The following is an 18,998-nucleotide window of genomic DNA, read 5'->3' as shown; positions in this document are numbered from 1 at the left end:
AGAGAGGCAGAACACAACTTTGTCCAGAATTTATTAATTCTTTTATTTTATCTATTTATTAATTATATTTCTGACTCACCCTCCCCTGCTATAGCAGGCCTCAGGGCAAGTAATTATAAAAACAACTTTAAATAGTACATAGATGGTGGATACCCATAAGTTTCATCAGAGAAAGATATAATAATGAGCACTGAAGAAGGCCAAAAAGGGAGACAGACTCCTGACTGGTATCTGCTGTGATCTCTGGTTAAGGATTAAGGAATCCTATGTGTGTAAAAGGAAAAAGACAAAATTCTCACTTGTGCTATAGAAGCTCACTGGGTGACCTTGGGCCAGTCATACCCTCTCAGCCTAACCGACCTCACTCACCAAATTGTTGTGACAATAAAACGGAAGAGAGGAAAATTATGTAAGGCATTTTGGGTCTCCACAGGGCATACCCATTGGGGAGAAAGGTGGGGTATAAATTAATTAGGAACATAAGAAGAGCCCTGCTGATTTAGACCAATTGCCCATCTAGTCCAGCATCTCCCGTCACACACTGGACAACCAGTTCCTCTGGACAGCCAACAACAGGACATAAAGGCAGAGGTTTTCCCCTGATGTTGCCTCCTGGCTCTAGGAATCAGAGGTTTAGGACCTCCAGGGCCATAGCTAGGATTTTTTAGCTGTGGGGGTGAGGCTTTTTAAAAATGCAGGCGGCTCCTGAATTTATAAAAACCCCTCTCTCACCTAAAAAATGTATGCCATCCCTGCCAGTGATTCAAATCACTGAGAAGGGCTGACAGAAACAGTCTCAGCCTCCCTGCACCATTTAAAGACCCTGCTCACCAGCTGGTTGGCGGGATCTTTAAATGGTGTGGGAAGACCAGCCGGCTGCTTCTGCCACCACTTCTGTATGACTTGAATCACTGGTGGGGCCGGCCCTCAAGACTCGGCGGTGACGGCAAGTGGACATCATGCATAAGTAATGTCTGGCTGAACTTAAGCTTGGACTTCATTCAGCCATAGTGCCTGCTTGCAAAAGCCATTTTGCAAGCTGTGCTGCATTTAGAGAGACCATGGTCTCTTTCTCTCATGATACACTCTTTATCAAAAAATATCTTTTTCATGCTTATTACACAAATCTTCATCTACACTTCCTGCTGCACACCTTTTAAACTTACTTTTAAAAGATTAATTAATTAAAGTTTACATTAGCCTGCCTCTGTTTTTCTGCTGACAGACACATGCTAAATGCAGATTATTTTCAATCAATTTAAGATCACATGTATCTTCTACATTTATGAAAACACTGCATTGGTATGTAAAACTACTGAGTGAGGTATAAGATTAATAATTTTTTTTATGCTGAAGTTGATACATTTTGAGATGAAAATCAAATGCAAGATAAAGCATGAAAACACAATAACACAACATATACACAACATATACACAATAACACAACACATAGTGCTGTAGTTTATTTATATGCTATGTTTATAGTCTGCTTTTCAGGCAAAGACTCAAGGGGGATTACACACAAGCATAAATTGAAAAGCCCCTGGTTCAAATCTCAGGTCAGCCATGCCATCCACTCTCATTTTATTCAAGGTGTAAGCTTTTGAGTGCATGCACACTTCATCAGATACATTTTCATTTCATTGTGTTTGATTAAGTGTGTGTGCACACGAAAGCGTACACCTTGAACAAAAAGTCTGCTGATCTTAAATGAGCCACTGGACTCAAACTTTGAATTATAAGATTCCAAAGAAATAGGACACCCTCTGAAATATAAATCTTTACTCTTGAGAAAATATAAGAAGCAGCACACCTGTTCTACCTTGTACCCTTACATATTCTCTTTTCCGCAGTCCAAAAATAAGCAAAATCAAATCTGTGTAAAAACAGATCAATCTTTATTTCACATTGGTCTTACACTATTATTGTTTCAGCATGAGTAACCACACTGAGAATTAGCATTTTCAAGTAAAAATAGCGCTGTAAATTTGCAGCATGGAGGAGCCATCATTGAACAAAAGTTTCAGAAGTTTTTAACATCTGAAAAACAATAAAAGTGAAGGTGTCAAGATAGGGAGTCAGCAGTGGGCAAGCTGTATTAAACAACACAGAGAAGAAATTCACAGAGTTGGCTGGTTGTGTTAATGAAGGGTCCAAGTTCAGTGCTTACAAAATCTAATTTGCCTTGACTCCTCAGTGGGAAACCACTCACAAATGTATCACTGCACATAATAATTGCTGTTTTAAACAAAGCCTACCGGTAATTACATAACCTAGTGATTTTTGTTGCGACTTCTTTTTGTAGCAACAATAGGGGGAAAAAATCAGAACATCAATGATATAAACTCACAGGTAATTTTTCTTGTTTGGACTGGATCTTTCAAATGACAAACTCTTACAAGGAAATCTTCTATATGTTCCTGTATTATTATACAAAATTTACTAACATTTGTGGACTGCGAGGAAGCGCTTACTGTATACCTTGAACTCAATGGCAACAAAGCTCTTTTGTTTTTTATTGTATCCTTATAGGGCACCTAATTATCAGGTTGTATTGAAACCATTTGCACTATATTAAAGCTACATACAGTGTTGAACAATAGCTATGCAACTGACAACCTGCTCAAACACTCCCTAGTTTATGCCATGCTAAACGATCTTTTGAAAAAGCTTGAAGAGGCTTTTTACATGCTCATACAAAAGCACAGTTCCATTTCCTGCAGAGCACCCTAATACATAAATTAACTTCTGAATGCATATTAAATGTGTCTATATCAAATGGTTGAGAAACTCAAGTTTGTGATCCACTGGAAACATAAGAGTTGTGTGGAAAATTTAACTCAGATTTTCTCAAAGAGATATCAATAGTCATAATTACTTACTACTTCTTTCAGGCCTTTGTACAATTCTGGTCCTCTTCTGAATTCCGCTTTCATGAAGTGCCTTGAACCAATCTCGTAATCTGTTTGCAACCTCCCTGAACTCCAGGTCACTGCACACTACAAAACAAAATGAAAAGCTTTTTAATCTTTTCAGGCTGTATATAAATTCAATCGTTCAATTTGTGGCAAATAAATAAAAAAACCAGACAATTTTCTCATTAATTATTTTTGCAACAAACTATTTTGAAAAAAATACTCAATATTACTTTCACTATAATTATTTAAATGTGGTTGCATTTTGCACAGTGCTTTTAGATAGATGGCATGTATGACTTCATAAAGAATATTTGTATCTGATCACGTGAACTTAGTTAGCAGAAAGAAAAAAACATGATTCCAGTACCACCAGTAAGGCTCACACTACAGCACAAGTTTTCTGTTGGTTGCTATAATAGGCTGGAATCTCAAATTATGGTACTCTCTAGTATGGTATGCCAAAAGGCTAATATACTATACTCTTCCCCAGGGCTTTTGTTGAGCAGGAATGCAGTTATGGCTGTTTCGGCATCAGGAGTTGTGGCCTAATATGCAAATGAGTTCCTGCTGAGCTTTTTCTACAAAAAAGCTGTGTGGAACAAAGGTGACATCAGGGGGGTGTAGCCTAATATGCAAATAAGTTCCTGCTGGGCTTTTTCTACAAAAAAGGCCTGCTCCTTCCCCTCTAGTTCATATCGCTTTGAAGATACCAGAGATTGGCTCAAATATAAAATTGCTGAGCTCACCCTGTGTATCAGGCTCTCTGAGACCCAGCATGGTGTAGTGGTTAAGAGCGGTGGACTCTAATCTAGAGAACCAGGTTTGATTCCTGGCTCTTCCACTTAAAGCCAGCTGGGTGACCTTGGATCAGCCACAGTTCTCTAGGAACTCATGATTCCCTAAGGAGGCTTATTCCCATAGAAAATAATGGATAATTGATTTGCGGGTATCTGCGGCTCTGGGGGCCCTGTTTTTTGAGGTAGAGGCACCAAATTTTCAGTATGGCATCCAGAGGCTCTCCCCAATATACTCACTGAGTTTCAAAAAGATTGGACCAGGGGATCCAATTCTATGAGCCCCCAAAGAAAGTGCCCCATCCTTCATTATTTCCTATGGAAGGAAGGCATTTAAAAGGTGTGCGGTCCCTTGAAATGTGATGGCCAGAACTCCCTCTGGAGTTCAATTATGCTTGTCACACCCTTGCTCCTGGCTCCACCCCAATGTCTCCTGGCTCCACCCGCAAAGCCTCCTGGCTCCATCCCCAAAGTCCCCAGATATTTCATGAATTGGACTTGGCAACCCTAATAATAAGTAATCTGTTGAAGAAGAAGAAGAAGAAGAAGAATTGCAGATTTATACCCCGCCCTTCTCTCTGTATCAGAGACTCAGAGCGGCTTACAATCTCCTATATCTTCTCCCCCCACAACAGACACCCTGTGAGGTGGGTGGGGCTGAGAGGGCTCTCACAGCAGCTGCCCTTTCAAGGACAACCTCTGCCAGAGCTATGGCTGACCCAAGGCCATTCCAGCAGCTGCAAGTGGAGGAGTGGGGAATCAAACCTGGCTCTCCCAGGTAAGAGTCCACGCACTTAACCACTACACCAAACTGGCTCTCTACACCAAACTGGCTCTCTACACCAAACTGGCTGTTGCATAATTTTCTTTCTTAAAAGAAACTAGTTCATTCGATATAGTTAGGTGTTTAAGGGGAATCACCAAGTGACATTAATTATTTTTATTTAATAGAGATTGTTATTAGGGTAAAATCGCATGCATTTAAAATTTAGATCCAGAAGCACTACAGGCACAAATTAGTTACTGAAGACATTGTTTGAAAAATTATTAACACTCATTCAAAGTCAATACTCTTTATTTAAATAATTATATACATACATATAATCTTCATTCTTGTAACCTGTTATGTTAGATACATACATTACACACAACACTTTATTTTCCATATGTGCTCCTTTGATTCAATTGTATTGAAGGATACAAAAAAATGCAATTAGTTTCCATACAGTAAAGTGAAGCAGTAAAAGAAAATACACTGATTAGCATTTCCAAATATTCTGCTTCAAATTAGTAAATTATATTCAAATGCCTGCCACAAATTGTAGAATTTACTTTATGTGAAAACTAATTCATCAGTTGGTTCCTTAGCCAATACATAGTGTTTATGTATTATAAAAATTATTTATGAAACAACTTTACATTTATGAAGGAACTTTACATTTCATTTGTCTATAGTTAAATATGTTGATTTTTGTAAAGGCAGTCTCCTCCTGGCACTTTAAGATGGTAGAGCAGAATAACCTTTGAGCTGAGGACTTCATTTATCCATACTAATTCTTTTAATGGCTGCTAGAATTGATTGTAAGAGCAAGAGTGCCTGCAGTAGCATAAGACAAAACGAAAAGCACTTCTTGGCAGGTTCCTGAGTGGATTCATCTGATTTAATATGCATTTTTTGATTACTGTCTAACCTTCCACAACCTTTACTGTCTGTCTTTTGTCATTAAAGATTCATCGGCTTGCCTATTGGGTGAAATAATAGTCTGAATTACCTCATCTTGACCTATTTTAAATCAGTGCAAGCCAATATGTAGTATATAATTTGAGTAGCTTGCCTTCATGGGAGAAGAAAAGCTTTTTCACTTTTAAAAGGTAGATAAATGGGGCAATTTATACTCAACTATGGTTAGCTAGTTAAAGTATATCCTTGGTGCATTGTAACCTTGATTTGGCATTCTGGCAGTAGCAAAGCCCAAGAGTTTAATTGAACTATCTACTCTCAGAGGTTTATAATTTTCATGGGTGTAATTATGCCATGGGGAAGAGATTGTGGTTTATTATGCAGAATATTGCACCTCCCTTGTGTTTGTGACAATCTGAAAATTCACCTACCAGAGTTTCTAGTTCTCAGCGTGTCACAGAAAAAAATCATTTCAAAACGTGTATATCCAGATTTTAACCCCAGGGATTTTTTTAATTTATTCTAAATATTTATATCCTATATAATGATTCAATACATTATATAGCATCAGTTAAAACATTTCCAATTAAACAAGAATAAAATAACAATTCTGTGTAGATAGGGTTGTCAGGTTCAATTCAAGAAATATCTGGGGGCTTTTGGGGTAGAGTCAGGAGTAAGATTGTGACAGGCATAATTGAACTCCAAAGGGAGTTCTGGCCATCACATTTAAAGGATACTGGAAGAGCCAAATTATGTGCCTCAAACCAGGGGGAGGAGGAATGTGAGCCATCACACTGAATATGTACAACTTGTTCCATTTTATATAAAAGGGCCTGGCGAATGTCCAAAGACATTATTGATATATAGACCTCGCTCCCCTTCTGACTGAAGCCATGTAAGAAACTGCTCGGATGGGGTGACCATGATGAAGACAAGGCAGCCAACTCATCACCCACACAGCCCCCACACGCACAATCATTAAAAAAATTATTTCTAAACTGCAGGTAGTCTCATACTTGAATAAATGCACAGTGTTCACCCCAATATGACAATTTTATAGTAGTGCTGTTAATTAATATGATTAAGAATAATTCATATTCTGAGAATAAAACATAATATATTGAGCCTGATTACCTTTACCTGACACTTCAAATATGGTATTGATGCATGCTTTTATGGGTAGCCTTTTTGAATGCATGTGATTATACCTTGTAATCAGAGGAATATACGTGATGATGCCATGTATTGGGAGAAATGGATGCCTTCCTCTGACATCCATTTCACCCCTTCCTTTGCTGCTATTTAAGTTGTTACCTTTTATGTAGTTGACACTGCTAACTACATAATCCAGACACCCCATTCATGTTCTCAACTGTGTACAGGGAAGGAGATTTAAAGATAAATTCAGGATATTTTTAATCAAAATAACATGCATCCATGCTCTCTTCTCTGGGGCAACAGGATCTACATATAGACAATCTGAAGGCATCATGTGTCAGCAGCTCTATAGGTAAGTCTCCCTTTTAGGATAGTGTGGTTAAAAAAATTTGCTTGCCTTTGTAAGCCACTCACTAAGACAGTGTTATGTTGAAGACAGGGTTTTAAATGTGCATCAGTCTTCAAGGCCTATTGCAATAACAAGAAGTAAGCAAAGACTTATTCTTCAGGTTGGCTTTGTTGGCCTCTTCCAGGATAAGACCTTCTCAACTGTTGTTGGATCAGGCCAACACTCTGTATCACACAGTGGTCAAAACCCAAGTGCCATGGTAGAAATTATTCCTGTTCCAACAACATCCTAAATCAGGGCTTTTTTTGTAGCAGGAACTCCTTTGCATATTAGGCCACACACCCCTGATGTAGCCAGTCCTCCAAGAGCTTACAGAGCTCTAAGTACAGGGCCTACTGTAAGCTCCAGGAAGATTGGCTCCATCAGGGGTGTGTGGCCTAAAATGCAAAGGAGTTTCTCTACAAAAAAAGCCCTGTAATCATTAAAGCTTAAAAGGTAAAGGTAGTTTCCTGTGCAAGCACAAGTTGTTCCAACTCTAGGATGATGTCACGTCACGACATTTTCATGGCAGAATTTTTTTATGGGTGGTTTTGCCGCTGCCTTTCCCAGTCATCTATACTTTACCCCCAGCAAGTGGGTACTCATTTTATTGACCTCAGAAGGATGGAAGGCTAAGTCAACCTTGAGCTGACTACCTGAACCCAGCTTCCACCAGGATTAAACTCAGGTCATGAGCAGAGCTTGGACTACAGTACTGTAGCTTACCGCTCTGCGCCATGGGCCTCATTAAAGCTTATGCTGATTCTTAAGAGTGCTTGTACTACCAAGAGCTATTGTCTCAGATAATGCAGCCTGGTTCACATGAGAAGAACTGCACACATTCTTTGACAGTGGCCTGATCCATCACATCAGTGCCCTTTTCAGCAAGAAATGGCCAGGCTGAGCCAATGATTAGAACTACAGAAGACATGTTAAAACAGATTCGTGAGCCTGCAGCCTGCAGCATAGCTGCTAGGCTGCGTCAGCTCTGTTTGCCTCCCTGGGAGGGAGGAGGCAGAGCTCGCCCGTTTGGGCGCGCAATGTGGGGGTGGGGCCAGCCGCTTTAATGGCTGGCTCCTGCTTCCCCCAGCAGTCCTTCGTCGATCGGTCGAAGGAGCAGGTCGTTGTTGCGGTCGGGAGCCTGAGCAGCGTCTGAGGAGTTCTCTGGCCTGGAAGCGTCAGGCTGAGTGACAGCATCGTCGCGTTGAGAGGCGTCTGAGGCTGCTTTCAGGCTGAAGAGCGTGCGGCCGGCGTGCTTGCCGGTGGCGGCTGCTGCGTCGGCGGAGCATCATGTTGGCTGAGTCTTGGCTGGAGCGGGGGGTTGTTTGAGTAAAGGGAGGGCCATGGTGTCCCCCCCCCCTTTTTTTTAACTGGTAACTCTGGCCTGGCTGCCTGTGCTGCCCTTCTTTTGTAATTGAGGGTGTTTATGGTGTGCTTTGGCTCAAGGGGTCTGGTGATCTGTTCCCCCCCTTTTTCTCCCCCCCCCCTTTTTCAGTCAGAAGCAGAAGGCCTGAAGGAGTTAGGGGCTCATTAGCAGAGCATCAGCTTGGTAGGCAGATTGTCATAGGTTTAATACCTGGCATCTCCTACTGGGGAGGGATGTAGGTAGGCTGTGAGGAGAACATCAGCCTGAGACTCTTGAGAGCCGCTGCCAGTATTGGCGGGCCTATAGGGGGCCATTGCTAGCTCATTTAAATTGTGTATCTGCACAGAAAGTGTTCTCTGGGCAGAAAGTGGTGGCCATTTGCTGGCTCATTTAAATAGTGTCTCTGGGCAGAAAGTGGGCGGTGGCCATTTGCTGGCTCATTTAAATAGTGTCTCTGGGCAGAAAGTGGGCGGTGGCCATTTGCTGGCTCATTTAAATAGTGTCTCTGGGCAGAAAGTGGGCGGTGGCCATTTGCTGGCTCATTTAAATAGTGTCTCTGGGCAGAAAGTGGGTGGTGGCCATTTTAACTCCTTGTGAAAGGTGTGAAAGGCTGTTGGCGGCCATTTTAAGTCTTTTTTTTCCATTAAAGGTGTGTGGCGGCCATTTTAGAAGTGTTTCTTTGGCATAAGTTGGTGCAGTTACCTTGTGAGAAATGGCTGGGGGTAAAGGCTCAGGTAAGTCTGTGGCTGATCCAAGGTAAGTCTGTGGCTGGATCTCTAGCCAGCCCAATCAGGCCTCACTCACCCAGGGCTCTCCTTTCTTGCACTGGGTTGCTTTTGATTGGGGGGGCAGAATATGATGAGTTATGCTAATGAGCTCCACCACCTATTTTTCTACAAAACAACCCCTGGTACCAGTGTATGGGATCATCCCTACAAAGGCTGTATTGTCCTACTGAATTATTACTTTCCCACAACTACTATAAATTAGGGATGCCAGCCTGGCTGGAATCTGGGGATTCCCTGAAATTACAGCTCATCTCCAGACAACATAAATCAGTTCCCCTGGAGAAAATGGACACTTTGGAGGGTGGACACTGTGGCACTGTATCATGCTGAGTTCTCTGTCTTGTCCAGACTCTATCCTCAAATCTCTAGGAGTTTCCCAACCCAGATCTGTAAACCCTACCCCCTCTGGTGGCCAGGTGGGACTGGTAACCCTACTAGGAAAGGAAGTGAACTGGAGTTCTGTGCAACACTTAATAAAGAGCATTCCTACTAAAATCCCACAATGATCTTCCCACATGAATAGTGACATTTATGAAATTAAATGGCACCTTACATTTCCAGGTTGACAGTTACACTAAACTTTCTGCTAATACTGAGTGAATGAAGCATGGCAATTCCTGACTAAATGACCAGTCTGGAGAGAACATGTGGAGAATTGAATCCTCATTACAGGAAGGTGGGGGGGGGGGGGGCCTGTATGATTCAAAGGCTGGGATACAGGCTTTAAAAACAAGTATGTAGAATGTTATCAACAAGAGCTGCAGTCTAGCATTTCTAGAATGTAAAGTGTTCCATAGCTAGATGTGTTTTTAAGTTAAGGCACATTCAATCATATGATACCCATCCTGCATGCTATTCAAGGAATATTATACCAAGTGATATTTCATGTAACACATGCTCTTAATATCTTCAAGTTTTAAACCAAAATGTGCCAGCAGGAGTTAGGCAACAATGCTTCAAATTAAGTAATAACCTGTTTGTATACTGTATACAGGAACACTTCTGGTACAGAATACAAAGTGGTTAAGGGCAACATATTTCCACAGAAGAAACCCTTATGAAAATGACAGCTAATCTGGCACTTTAAGGAATTATATTTATACTGAAATAAACTATGACAAGGGAAGGGGAACAGGAAGGAAGGAAGGGCAGACATCTTCTTCATTGTATTTTCAGGTAAGACTCTTGATGATAAAATGAGCAGAGAATGCAAAAGGAAATAAACATTACAACTCTCAGCATAAACCATTTAACATAGCCTATTTACATGTCTTAGTATACTAGGTAGAGTGTAACTGGAAAAAAATACCATAAATGTGTGAATGAATACAGTAATCACTAATTCTCCAGCTAAACATTACTATTTGCACTTACACAATTACAAATTGTTTAAATTCCATTTTTCACAAACATACTGGCCATACTCTTAAAAATGTCTTCCTTAGTATGCAGTAGGATTTTCCAACCTTGAAGCCATTTTCTGTGCTGCCTCCAATGTTATTTTGTAGTCATGGTAAGCCGCAGGCTGCAATGGGTCCTGTTTGTTTATTTATTTAAAAATTTATATCCCATGCTTCTTCCCACAAGGGGACTCAAGGCAAATCTATTTTACAGCATGATCTCTTGTTTCTTTTTTTCTCTACTCACGAAATGAATTACTGTTATAATAAGGCATGAAGCACATACATCTTCTTATCAGTTTCAGATTGACTGTCAGCTTTCCTCACTTTTCATTTTAAAAGTTCCAATGCTGCATGTTTCCTCCCATTGGTCAAACTTGTATTCCACAGTCACAAAACAGCATCATTTTCATACAATGAACCTAACGCGCAAATGACAGCTGATTTAGCATTACAATAATTGAAGGGTAAGGGAGTCACAGTTCCTTGCTTCTATTCATAGCATTACTTGTTCATTAAGAGTGAAAAAGTTGCTAGCAGAAGTTCATAGATATCATTGGTTTATAATCCATCTAAGCATTCCTGCCATCTGCTACCTTTTAAAGCTCCTGATTTTTTACAGCACACCTTAAAATGAATAAATAAAAGCAGTCTGATTTCTTTGTTATGTAAGTATGCATTTTTTTAATACTTGAGTAATTCCATGTTATAAGATGGTTGATAGAAATATTGCTGATACACGAGGGAACTACAGCTGCTTATTCTTTTTTGCTTCAGATTCATATTCCACACTGGCATTCTGCCCATGATTAATGTATCATAACATTTCAAATGATTTAAATTAAATTATACATTCATAAGAATGATCTGATCTTATTGCATCTGCAAGACACAGATCTCTCATGCAACCACCACAATCATGAAACACTAAAGATTTACAAGCATGAAGTACAGCCAGGCTAAGGCTGATCCACTCTGTCATTTAGTACAGTTATTCATCTTAATAGACTGTCTCTTGCAGTAGGTTGAGTTTGTGTTGAGTTTGTCTATTTCTAGAACTCTGTGCATGGTGGAGAATATGCTGGGTCCATGGCTGGTATGTGGGACTAGGCCAAGTAGGTGACAATCAAGGGCACCAGCTGTTCTAGGAGGCGCTGCCAGGTACCCCCTCTCCCCACGTGCAACATGTGTGCTCCTTGGAGCCTGCCTTCCCCAATGGAAAGCAGATGCCATAGAGCCCAGATGCTGCCCGGCCAGTTTTGCATTCCTCAGGTCTGTTACAGACCCGGGAAATGCAAAAGCATATGGCGCCTGTGCAGTGTGCTTCTTGGAGCCCGGCAAGGATAAATTAACCAATTATAAAAGCTGAAGAATAGCCGATAATGTTTTCTAAAAATTGGCTTCTGTTGAAGTTACAAGCTGCCACTCATCCTTCCTACTCTACTTTAACAGAGCCATGGTGTAGGAGCCATAGCTCAGTGGTACACCATCTTTCTCACATGCACATACCGTCCCTGCTTAAGGCAGCGACGGGCTGGGCGCTGGAGCACCCAAGGCTGATAATCCTGGGTGACTTCAACGTCCATGCTGACGACCCGTCCTCCAGTCAGGCGACGGACCTAGTGTCTTCCATGGCGGCACTGGGACTCTCTCAACTTGTTGCAACCCCCACTCACCAGGCTGGACACATGTTGGACTTGATCTTTGTGGCCGGAGTTGCAGTGAGCGATATAACCGCAGAGGCGGTGCCATGGTTGGATCACTTCGCCCTCAAGGCCCGTATAGATATGCCTCCCCAAACCTGTTTAGACGAGGAACCTATTATGGCTTGCCCGCGGAGCCAAATGGATCCGGAACGGTTCCAAATGGCCCTGCGGGATCCCTGGCCCTCTGGCGATTCTCTCGATGGCCTGGTTGAGACCTGGAATAGCCGGCTCTCTGGGGCCATCGAAGAGATCGCCCCTCGACGCCCTCTGCGACCTCGGACTAGGCTGACTCCGTGGTATACCCCAGAATTACGCCAGCTGAAACAAGGTCTTAGACGGCTAGAGAGGCAATGGCGGCGTACCCGCGACAAAGCGACTAGAACATCTTATAGGAAGTTTATGAAGTCCTATGAGATGGCAATCAAGACCGCAAAGAAAACATACTTTGCGGCTAAGATTGCATCTGCAAATTCGCGCCTGACTCAACTATTTAGAATAATTTGGAATCTTACTACATTGCCACAGGGCAATTCAAAGGCTAAGGAATTGGAAATAGGCTGTGAGGCTTTTGCGAAATTTTTTGCAGAGCAGGTCCAATCGCTCCGCCACGATTGCCCTGCCAACTTAGATGCAGTACGTGAACTCGAGGCCCAATGCGTGTCTTCTGATTTAACTCTGGATTGCTTCGACCCGCTCAGCTTGGAGGAAGTCGACAGAATTCTTGGTTCGACCCGCTCAGCTTGGAGGAAGTCGACAGAATTCTTGGCACTGCTCGATCCACAACTTGCGATCTGGACCCATGTCCCTCCTGGCTAATTAAGGCCTGCCAGGAGGAACTAAGATGTCCTATATGGGACATCATAAATCGATCCCTTTCAGAGGGTGCTTTTCCAACACCCCTGAAAGAGGCAGTGGTCCGCCCTCTCCTGAAAAAAGCTACATCAGACCCGGCCGAATTGGCACATTACCGACCGGTCTCAAATTTGCCCTTTTTGGACAACATTATTGAGAAGGCTGTGGCGTTGCAGTTACAGGACTTTTTGGAGGACGCTTCCACCCTGGACCCATGCCAGTCCGGCTTCCGCCTGGGCCATGGGACAGAAACAGTCTTGGTCGCCCTCATGGATGACCTCCGGCGACAACTGGATCGAGGCGGTTCGGCAGTACTGCTGCTGCTAGATCTATCAGCCGCGTTTGATATGGACGATCATCGGCTGCTGACCCGCCGCCTCGCCGACGCAGGAATTCGGGGGCTAGCCTTACAGTGGCTCTCCTCCTTCCTTGAAGGTCGGGGACAAAGGGTGGCAATTGGGGGGGGGGACTGTCTCAGAGACACCCACTTTACTGTGGGGTGCCTCAGGGGGCAGTTCTCTCCCCGATGTTATTCAACATCTACATGCGCCCCCTTGCCCAGATTGCACGGAGGTACGGGCTTGGCTGTCATCAGTGATGACCTTGTGTAAAGTAAAGTAAATTTACTTTACTTTACTTACTTTACTTTACACAAGGTCTTATCACTGGCACTTCCAATTAAAAGGATCAAGTAGAAATGGTAATGTCTTGGCCCTGGCACCTTCAGCTTAAATGATCAAGTAGTATTCTCACAATTTTTATTGCTTAATCTCACAATTTTTGTAAATTAAAATTTAAAATTGTAAATAATTTCAAGTTTCTTCATTTCTCCTACAATTCTCTATTTTTTAATTTTTTTTGAGGGGGCGCTAGTGGGCAGCTCACCTAGGGCACCAAAAGCCCTAGCCCCAGCCCTGTATTTGTACCCTTGAATTGTGTCATATACCGCTGCCCAAGTGGGTGAGTAGTTAGGCAGCAGTGTTGAAGAAGTGAGAAAACAATCTTAGGTTGTAATCCTAATACACTGAACATAATCTGTAAAGTAAACAGTACCAATTATTACTTAGTACGTGAGTAAGCCTGCAAATGAATAATACTGTAAAATTCTAACTGAATACAAAATAAAATAGGAGTTTATTCCAGAATAAGCCTTTTTGAGTCATAACTAATTTCATCAGATGCATAAGACTATAACAGGGGTGACCAACGGTAGCTCTCCAAATGTTTTTTGCCTACAACTCCCATCAGCCCCAGCCATTGGCCATGCTAGTTGGGGCTGATGGAAGTTGTAGGCAAAAAACATCTGGAGAGCTACTGCTGGCCACCCCTGGACTATAACATCATCAAGCATCCAAGAGCAAAGCCTAAGGAGAGAATGGGCAGAATTGCAGTGCATTTTCTTTATTTAGCAAACATTGCTTTCCTTTTGTTTCACCCTTTGACATTTTTATCATCTTCATCAAAATAAGCAGGAACCACAGCAACTTGTTACTTAAGCAACTTAAACTAAGCTTGTTCTGGGATTTTTTTTTTTTTTTTTGGTGAAAACCAATGTCTTGGTATTAGTGATTCTGCTTTCCTTTGAAAAATGCTACATTACTACAACAAACTTTGAGCCTGCTCTATAACATACAGCCTGATCTTATTGATGTTTTCTCAGAAGTCAGCCCCAGTGAGTTCTGTGGTATTAGTGACAGCCAGTGTATTACAATGGTTAAGAGCAGGATTGGGGACACCTGAGATAAAATTCGCATATGGGCAGGAAGCTCTGTAAGGTGACCACTTGGTGGAAAGTATCATCAAGTAGCAGCCAATTAATGGAGACCCTGTAGTGCAGGGATGGCCAACGGTAGCTCTCCAGATGTTTTTTGCCTACAACTCCCATCAGCCCTAACCATTGGGCATGCTGGCTGGGGCTAATGGGAGTTGTACCGTTGGCCACCCCTGCTGTAGTGTTTTCAAGGCAAGAGATGAAGGTTTACTACTACCTGCCTCTGCACAGCAACAACTAACTGGGGCTGACCCTGCTTAACTGCTGAGATCTGAGGAGTTCAGACTAGGCCATCCAAGTAAGGGCAAAGTGACATACCTCACAACATTTTTGTGAAGATAAAACAGAAGAGAGGAAATGTGATCCTCTGATTACTTGGAGAAAGGATAAGATAAGAACATAAGAAGAGACCTGATGGATCAGACCATCATCCTGTTTCATACAGTGAGAAATCAGTTCCTCTGGAGAGCCACCAACAGGGCAAGGAGGCTGAGACCTTCCCCAGATGTTGCTTCCTGGCTCTGTGATTCAGAGGTTTAGTGCCTCTGGAAGTGGAGGTTCCCCTCAGTCACCATGGCTAGTGGCCACTGATAGACCTGACTTCCATGAATCTATCTAATCCCTCTTTAAAGCTGTTTATTCCCTAGGCCATCACTACATCCTTGATAGAATTAATCCCAAGTAAACGTTCATAGAACTCCTGCCCTACTACAAAGGGAAAAAAAACCTGTCTTCAATCCAATTTGGATTGAAACTAATTTCTTCCGAGAGTAAATCTGCTCTAAAACCTAAACACAGAATGGATGGTCTACATAATTTTTATAACTGTAACAAACATCTGTAGTTTAATGCATTCCTGAGCTTCACAGACGTTATAGAGATTAACTAAAATTTGGATTTATTTCATGGAAATATCCTGCAATGCCCTCAGTGAGTCATCCCCCCCCCCCATAAAAAAGTCCCACCTATCCTGGAGTCCTTTCTCAGATTATCTAAGCAATAGAGAACACTTTGAACTTCAGGAACAAAGTATGTATTTATTCTTTAAATAACCTTTAGATATTGTCCACAATAGATATGCTATAATGTGTATAATAATACACTAGTAAATAGTTCAGTATTTACAGTGCTATAAAATGTAATTAAACATCAAAGTATGCTATGAGCCTATTATGACTCTATAACACTATTTCTGTTCACGATGTTCTTTCTATGAAATCTGTTTTCTATAACTCTTTCATCGTATGGCAAATCCAGAAACACATATGCTAAAGTAGTGTTTTGAAACTTCTCAAATAAGCAGAACAATTTTATGTATGGAATTATAAATTACGTGCTTTATGTTATAGCAGTAAAATTAATGTATGCTTGAGAAGAAACTAACAGTGCATATATTTTAATTCCCCCTCCTTCCATTTTTTCCTTTATCATGCATTCCAAGGATTAAAATTCTGGTATTAACCTTTAAAGGCCTGAAAATCTGGGTCCCAAACAACAAAAAACCTGTCCACCCATGTCATTATAATATTAATATTTGGATATTATTCATTTAATATTAGCATGGAGTAGGGGTGTACAAGAAAAAATCTGGCTAGAAACCCAAGAAAGAAAGGGGGAGGCATTTAAAACACCTTCCCTTCGCTTCCCAGCTACCTTGCCATGACACAGCAGCTCAGGGAGGGAAGGCAAAACTTGTAAACATGCCTTCTCTCTCCCCCTTACTTCCCCCAGTCACCTTGCTGTGGTGGGGCAGCTTGGGGAGGGAAGGGACAGAGATAAGTGCCTTCCCCCTCCCTCCTCTGGCAGTTAGCAGGAAGGCATTTAAATCTAACATCTCCCCTCCCAGCCAGCAGCCGGAGAGGGAAGCTGGTGATACCAAAAAGCCCTCGCCAACCAAAAAAAACCAGATGAAATTCAGGAAACTCTTTTTGGTTGCCAAAAAGTTTCCTGAATTTATATTCACCTTAGGAATACTGAATAAATACCAATAAGACTTTCATTCAGGTGTTTTTGTTGTTGTTGTTTTGTTTGGGGGAAATCAAATGCACACCCCTAGTCTGGAATAAGATGCTGAGCACTAAATGCTCAATAATGTAATACTTTCGGCTTGACTTCGCGAACGAAGATTTAAGAAGGGTGCAGTAGTCCACGTCTGCTGCAGGCTCGCTGGTGGCTGACAAGACCAATGCGGGACAGGCAGATCCGGCCACAGTGGCTGCAGGGAAAAGTCTGATTTGGGGTTGGTGCTGTAGCAGTGCGATTCTTCCTCAATCTCCTTTTGTCCTCAAGACCAGCTATGCGTGCGTTCTCAAAGGAAGAGACAGCCTGGTGGATGGTGTGCCTCCATGCTTTGCGATCTGAGGCTAGGTCAGACCACTGGTGATGGTTGATGTGACACGTGCCAAGGGATTTCTTCAAGGAGTCCTTGTACCTCTTCTTTGGTGCCCCTCTATTTCGATGGCCGGTGGAAAGTTCGCCATACAGAGCAATCTTGGGAAGGCGGTGGCTTTCCATCCTAGAAATATGCCCTGCCCAGCGCAGCTGCGTCTTCAACAGCAGTGCTTCGATGCTTGTAATCTCCGCCCTCTTGAGGACTTCAGTGTTGGTCACTTTTGTTTACTTTACTAATATAATACTGCTATTGTTTGACTTGTATGTTCAGTTTCTTTGTAATTATTCCTTTCTGAAGATAAAAAAACTTTTGACATTTATTAAAATCAAAGCTACAGAAATATTCTAATATTCTTCATTCCAATATTTGGGGAGGAACCCAACACCTATGGCTATCATAGGTATTATTTTACAGTGCCTTACACAATTGTATGCAAATTGGATGCCTGTCAGTACAGTAGAAGAAATAAACAAAACCAGAATACAGATATGAATGATGCATTCCACATTGATGTTTCCCATCACTGTGTTTCTGAGAAACATAGCATCACTATTAATAGGAAGTAAATGAAGTTGAATGCAATTGCCAATGAAACCACCACAGGCCATAAAGTGGGAGAAAAATATTAATACAAATACAAACAGAAATCTTAATAAGTAAACAAGTTTCAAAGCACCATAAGTATTGTGAACAATACATAGTTATATCGAAAGAATCAGCAATTTAACTCAGAATTAGAAAGCAATGAAGTGTATTAACAGAGCCAGTTTGGTGTTGTGGTTAAGTGTGTGAACTCTTATCTGGGAGAACCGGGTTTGATTCCCCACTTGCACCTGCTGGAATGGCCTAGGGTCAGCCATAGCTCTGGCAGAGGTTGTCCTTGAAAGGGTAGCTGCTGTGAAAGTCCTCTCAGCTCCTCCCACCTCACAGGGTGTCTGTTGTGGGGGAGGAAGATAAAGGAGATTGTGAGCTGCTCTGAGCTGAGTGGAGGGCAGGATAAATATCCAATATCTTCTTCTAATTTAACAACGTTGTTCACAAAACTGCACAAATATGGTAGTACCAGGGCTTTTTTGTAGCAAGAACTCATTTGCATATTAGGCCACACACCCCTGGTGTAGCCAATCCTCCAAGAGCTTGCAGGGCTCTTAATTCAGGGCCTATTGTAAGCTCCAGGAGGATTGGTTCCATCAGGGGTATGTGGCCAGGGCCGGATCTAGGGGGGGCAGAGGAGGTGCTTGCCCTGGGAGCCAACGGAGGGGGGGGGGGGCGCCAAATTGGGTATGGAGTCTATTGTATCCATGGGACCATAAGATAGAATGGTCCATAAGGGGGCGTCATTTTTTAATTTTGCCCCCCTCCTCAAAAAGCATGTAAATCCGGTCCTGTGTGCAGCCTAATATGCAAAGGAGTTCTTGCTACAAAAAAAGCCCTGGATAGTACAAAGACTATCACTACCCAAGTACATGGTCTCCTGAGGAAAGTATTGAATTCAGTATATGAATTCAGAAACAAATAATAACAGATTTTAGTTCAAATATGTTTTTTTTATTTGTAACTGCTAAGCAAAGCAAGTCAACAAGTATTAGAACACACTAGTATTACCAACAGCATTTTAGCTTCTCTTCCCCTCCAACTTCCATTTTAATATGGGCCTAGGCAGTCACTAGCATCTCAAAAGGTGAACCACTTGAGCAAGCAGGCCTATTTAATTCCATCACATTTGTTGAAGAAAATAGTCATTTCAGGAGAAACAGAACCGCAATCAGATTATTAATTAA

At 42.0% G+C, this 18,998-nt stretch overlaps 1 protein-coding gene across 1 annotated transcript in view; it reads right to left on the bottom strand.

The window, feature by feature from the left end:
• SPOCK3 (SPARC (osteonectin), cwcv and kazal like domains proteoglycan 3) overlaps positions 1 to 18,998 on the bottom strand; it is a 287,545-nt gene that overhangs the window by 12,897 nt on the left and 255,650 nt on the right. Inside the window, exon 7 of the mRNA XM_060246556.1 lies at positions 2,883 to 2,999. Within this exon, the coding sequence (XP_060102539.1) occupies positions 2,883 to 2,999 (117 nt within the window). The remainder of the gene's footprint in view (positions 1 to 2,882; positions 3,000 to 18,998) is intronic.

Source organism: Heteronotia binoei, chromosome 9 (genome assembly GCF_032191835.1).
Source record: "Heteronotia binoei isolate CCM8104 ecotype False Entrance Well chromosome 9, APGP_CSIRO_Hbin_v1, whole genome shotgun sequence".
In the NCBI taxonomy this organism is placed as follows: Eukaryota; Metazoa; Chordata; class Lepidosauria; order Squamata; family Gekkonidae; genus Heteronotia; species Heteronotia binoei.
Note: the sequence above shows the minus strand (reverse complement) of the source record. Positions and strands in the feature narration are given on the sequence as shown.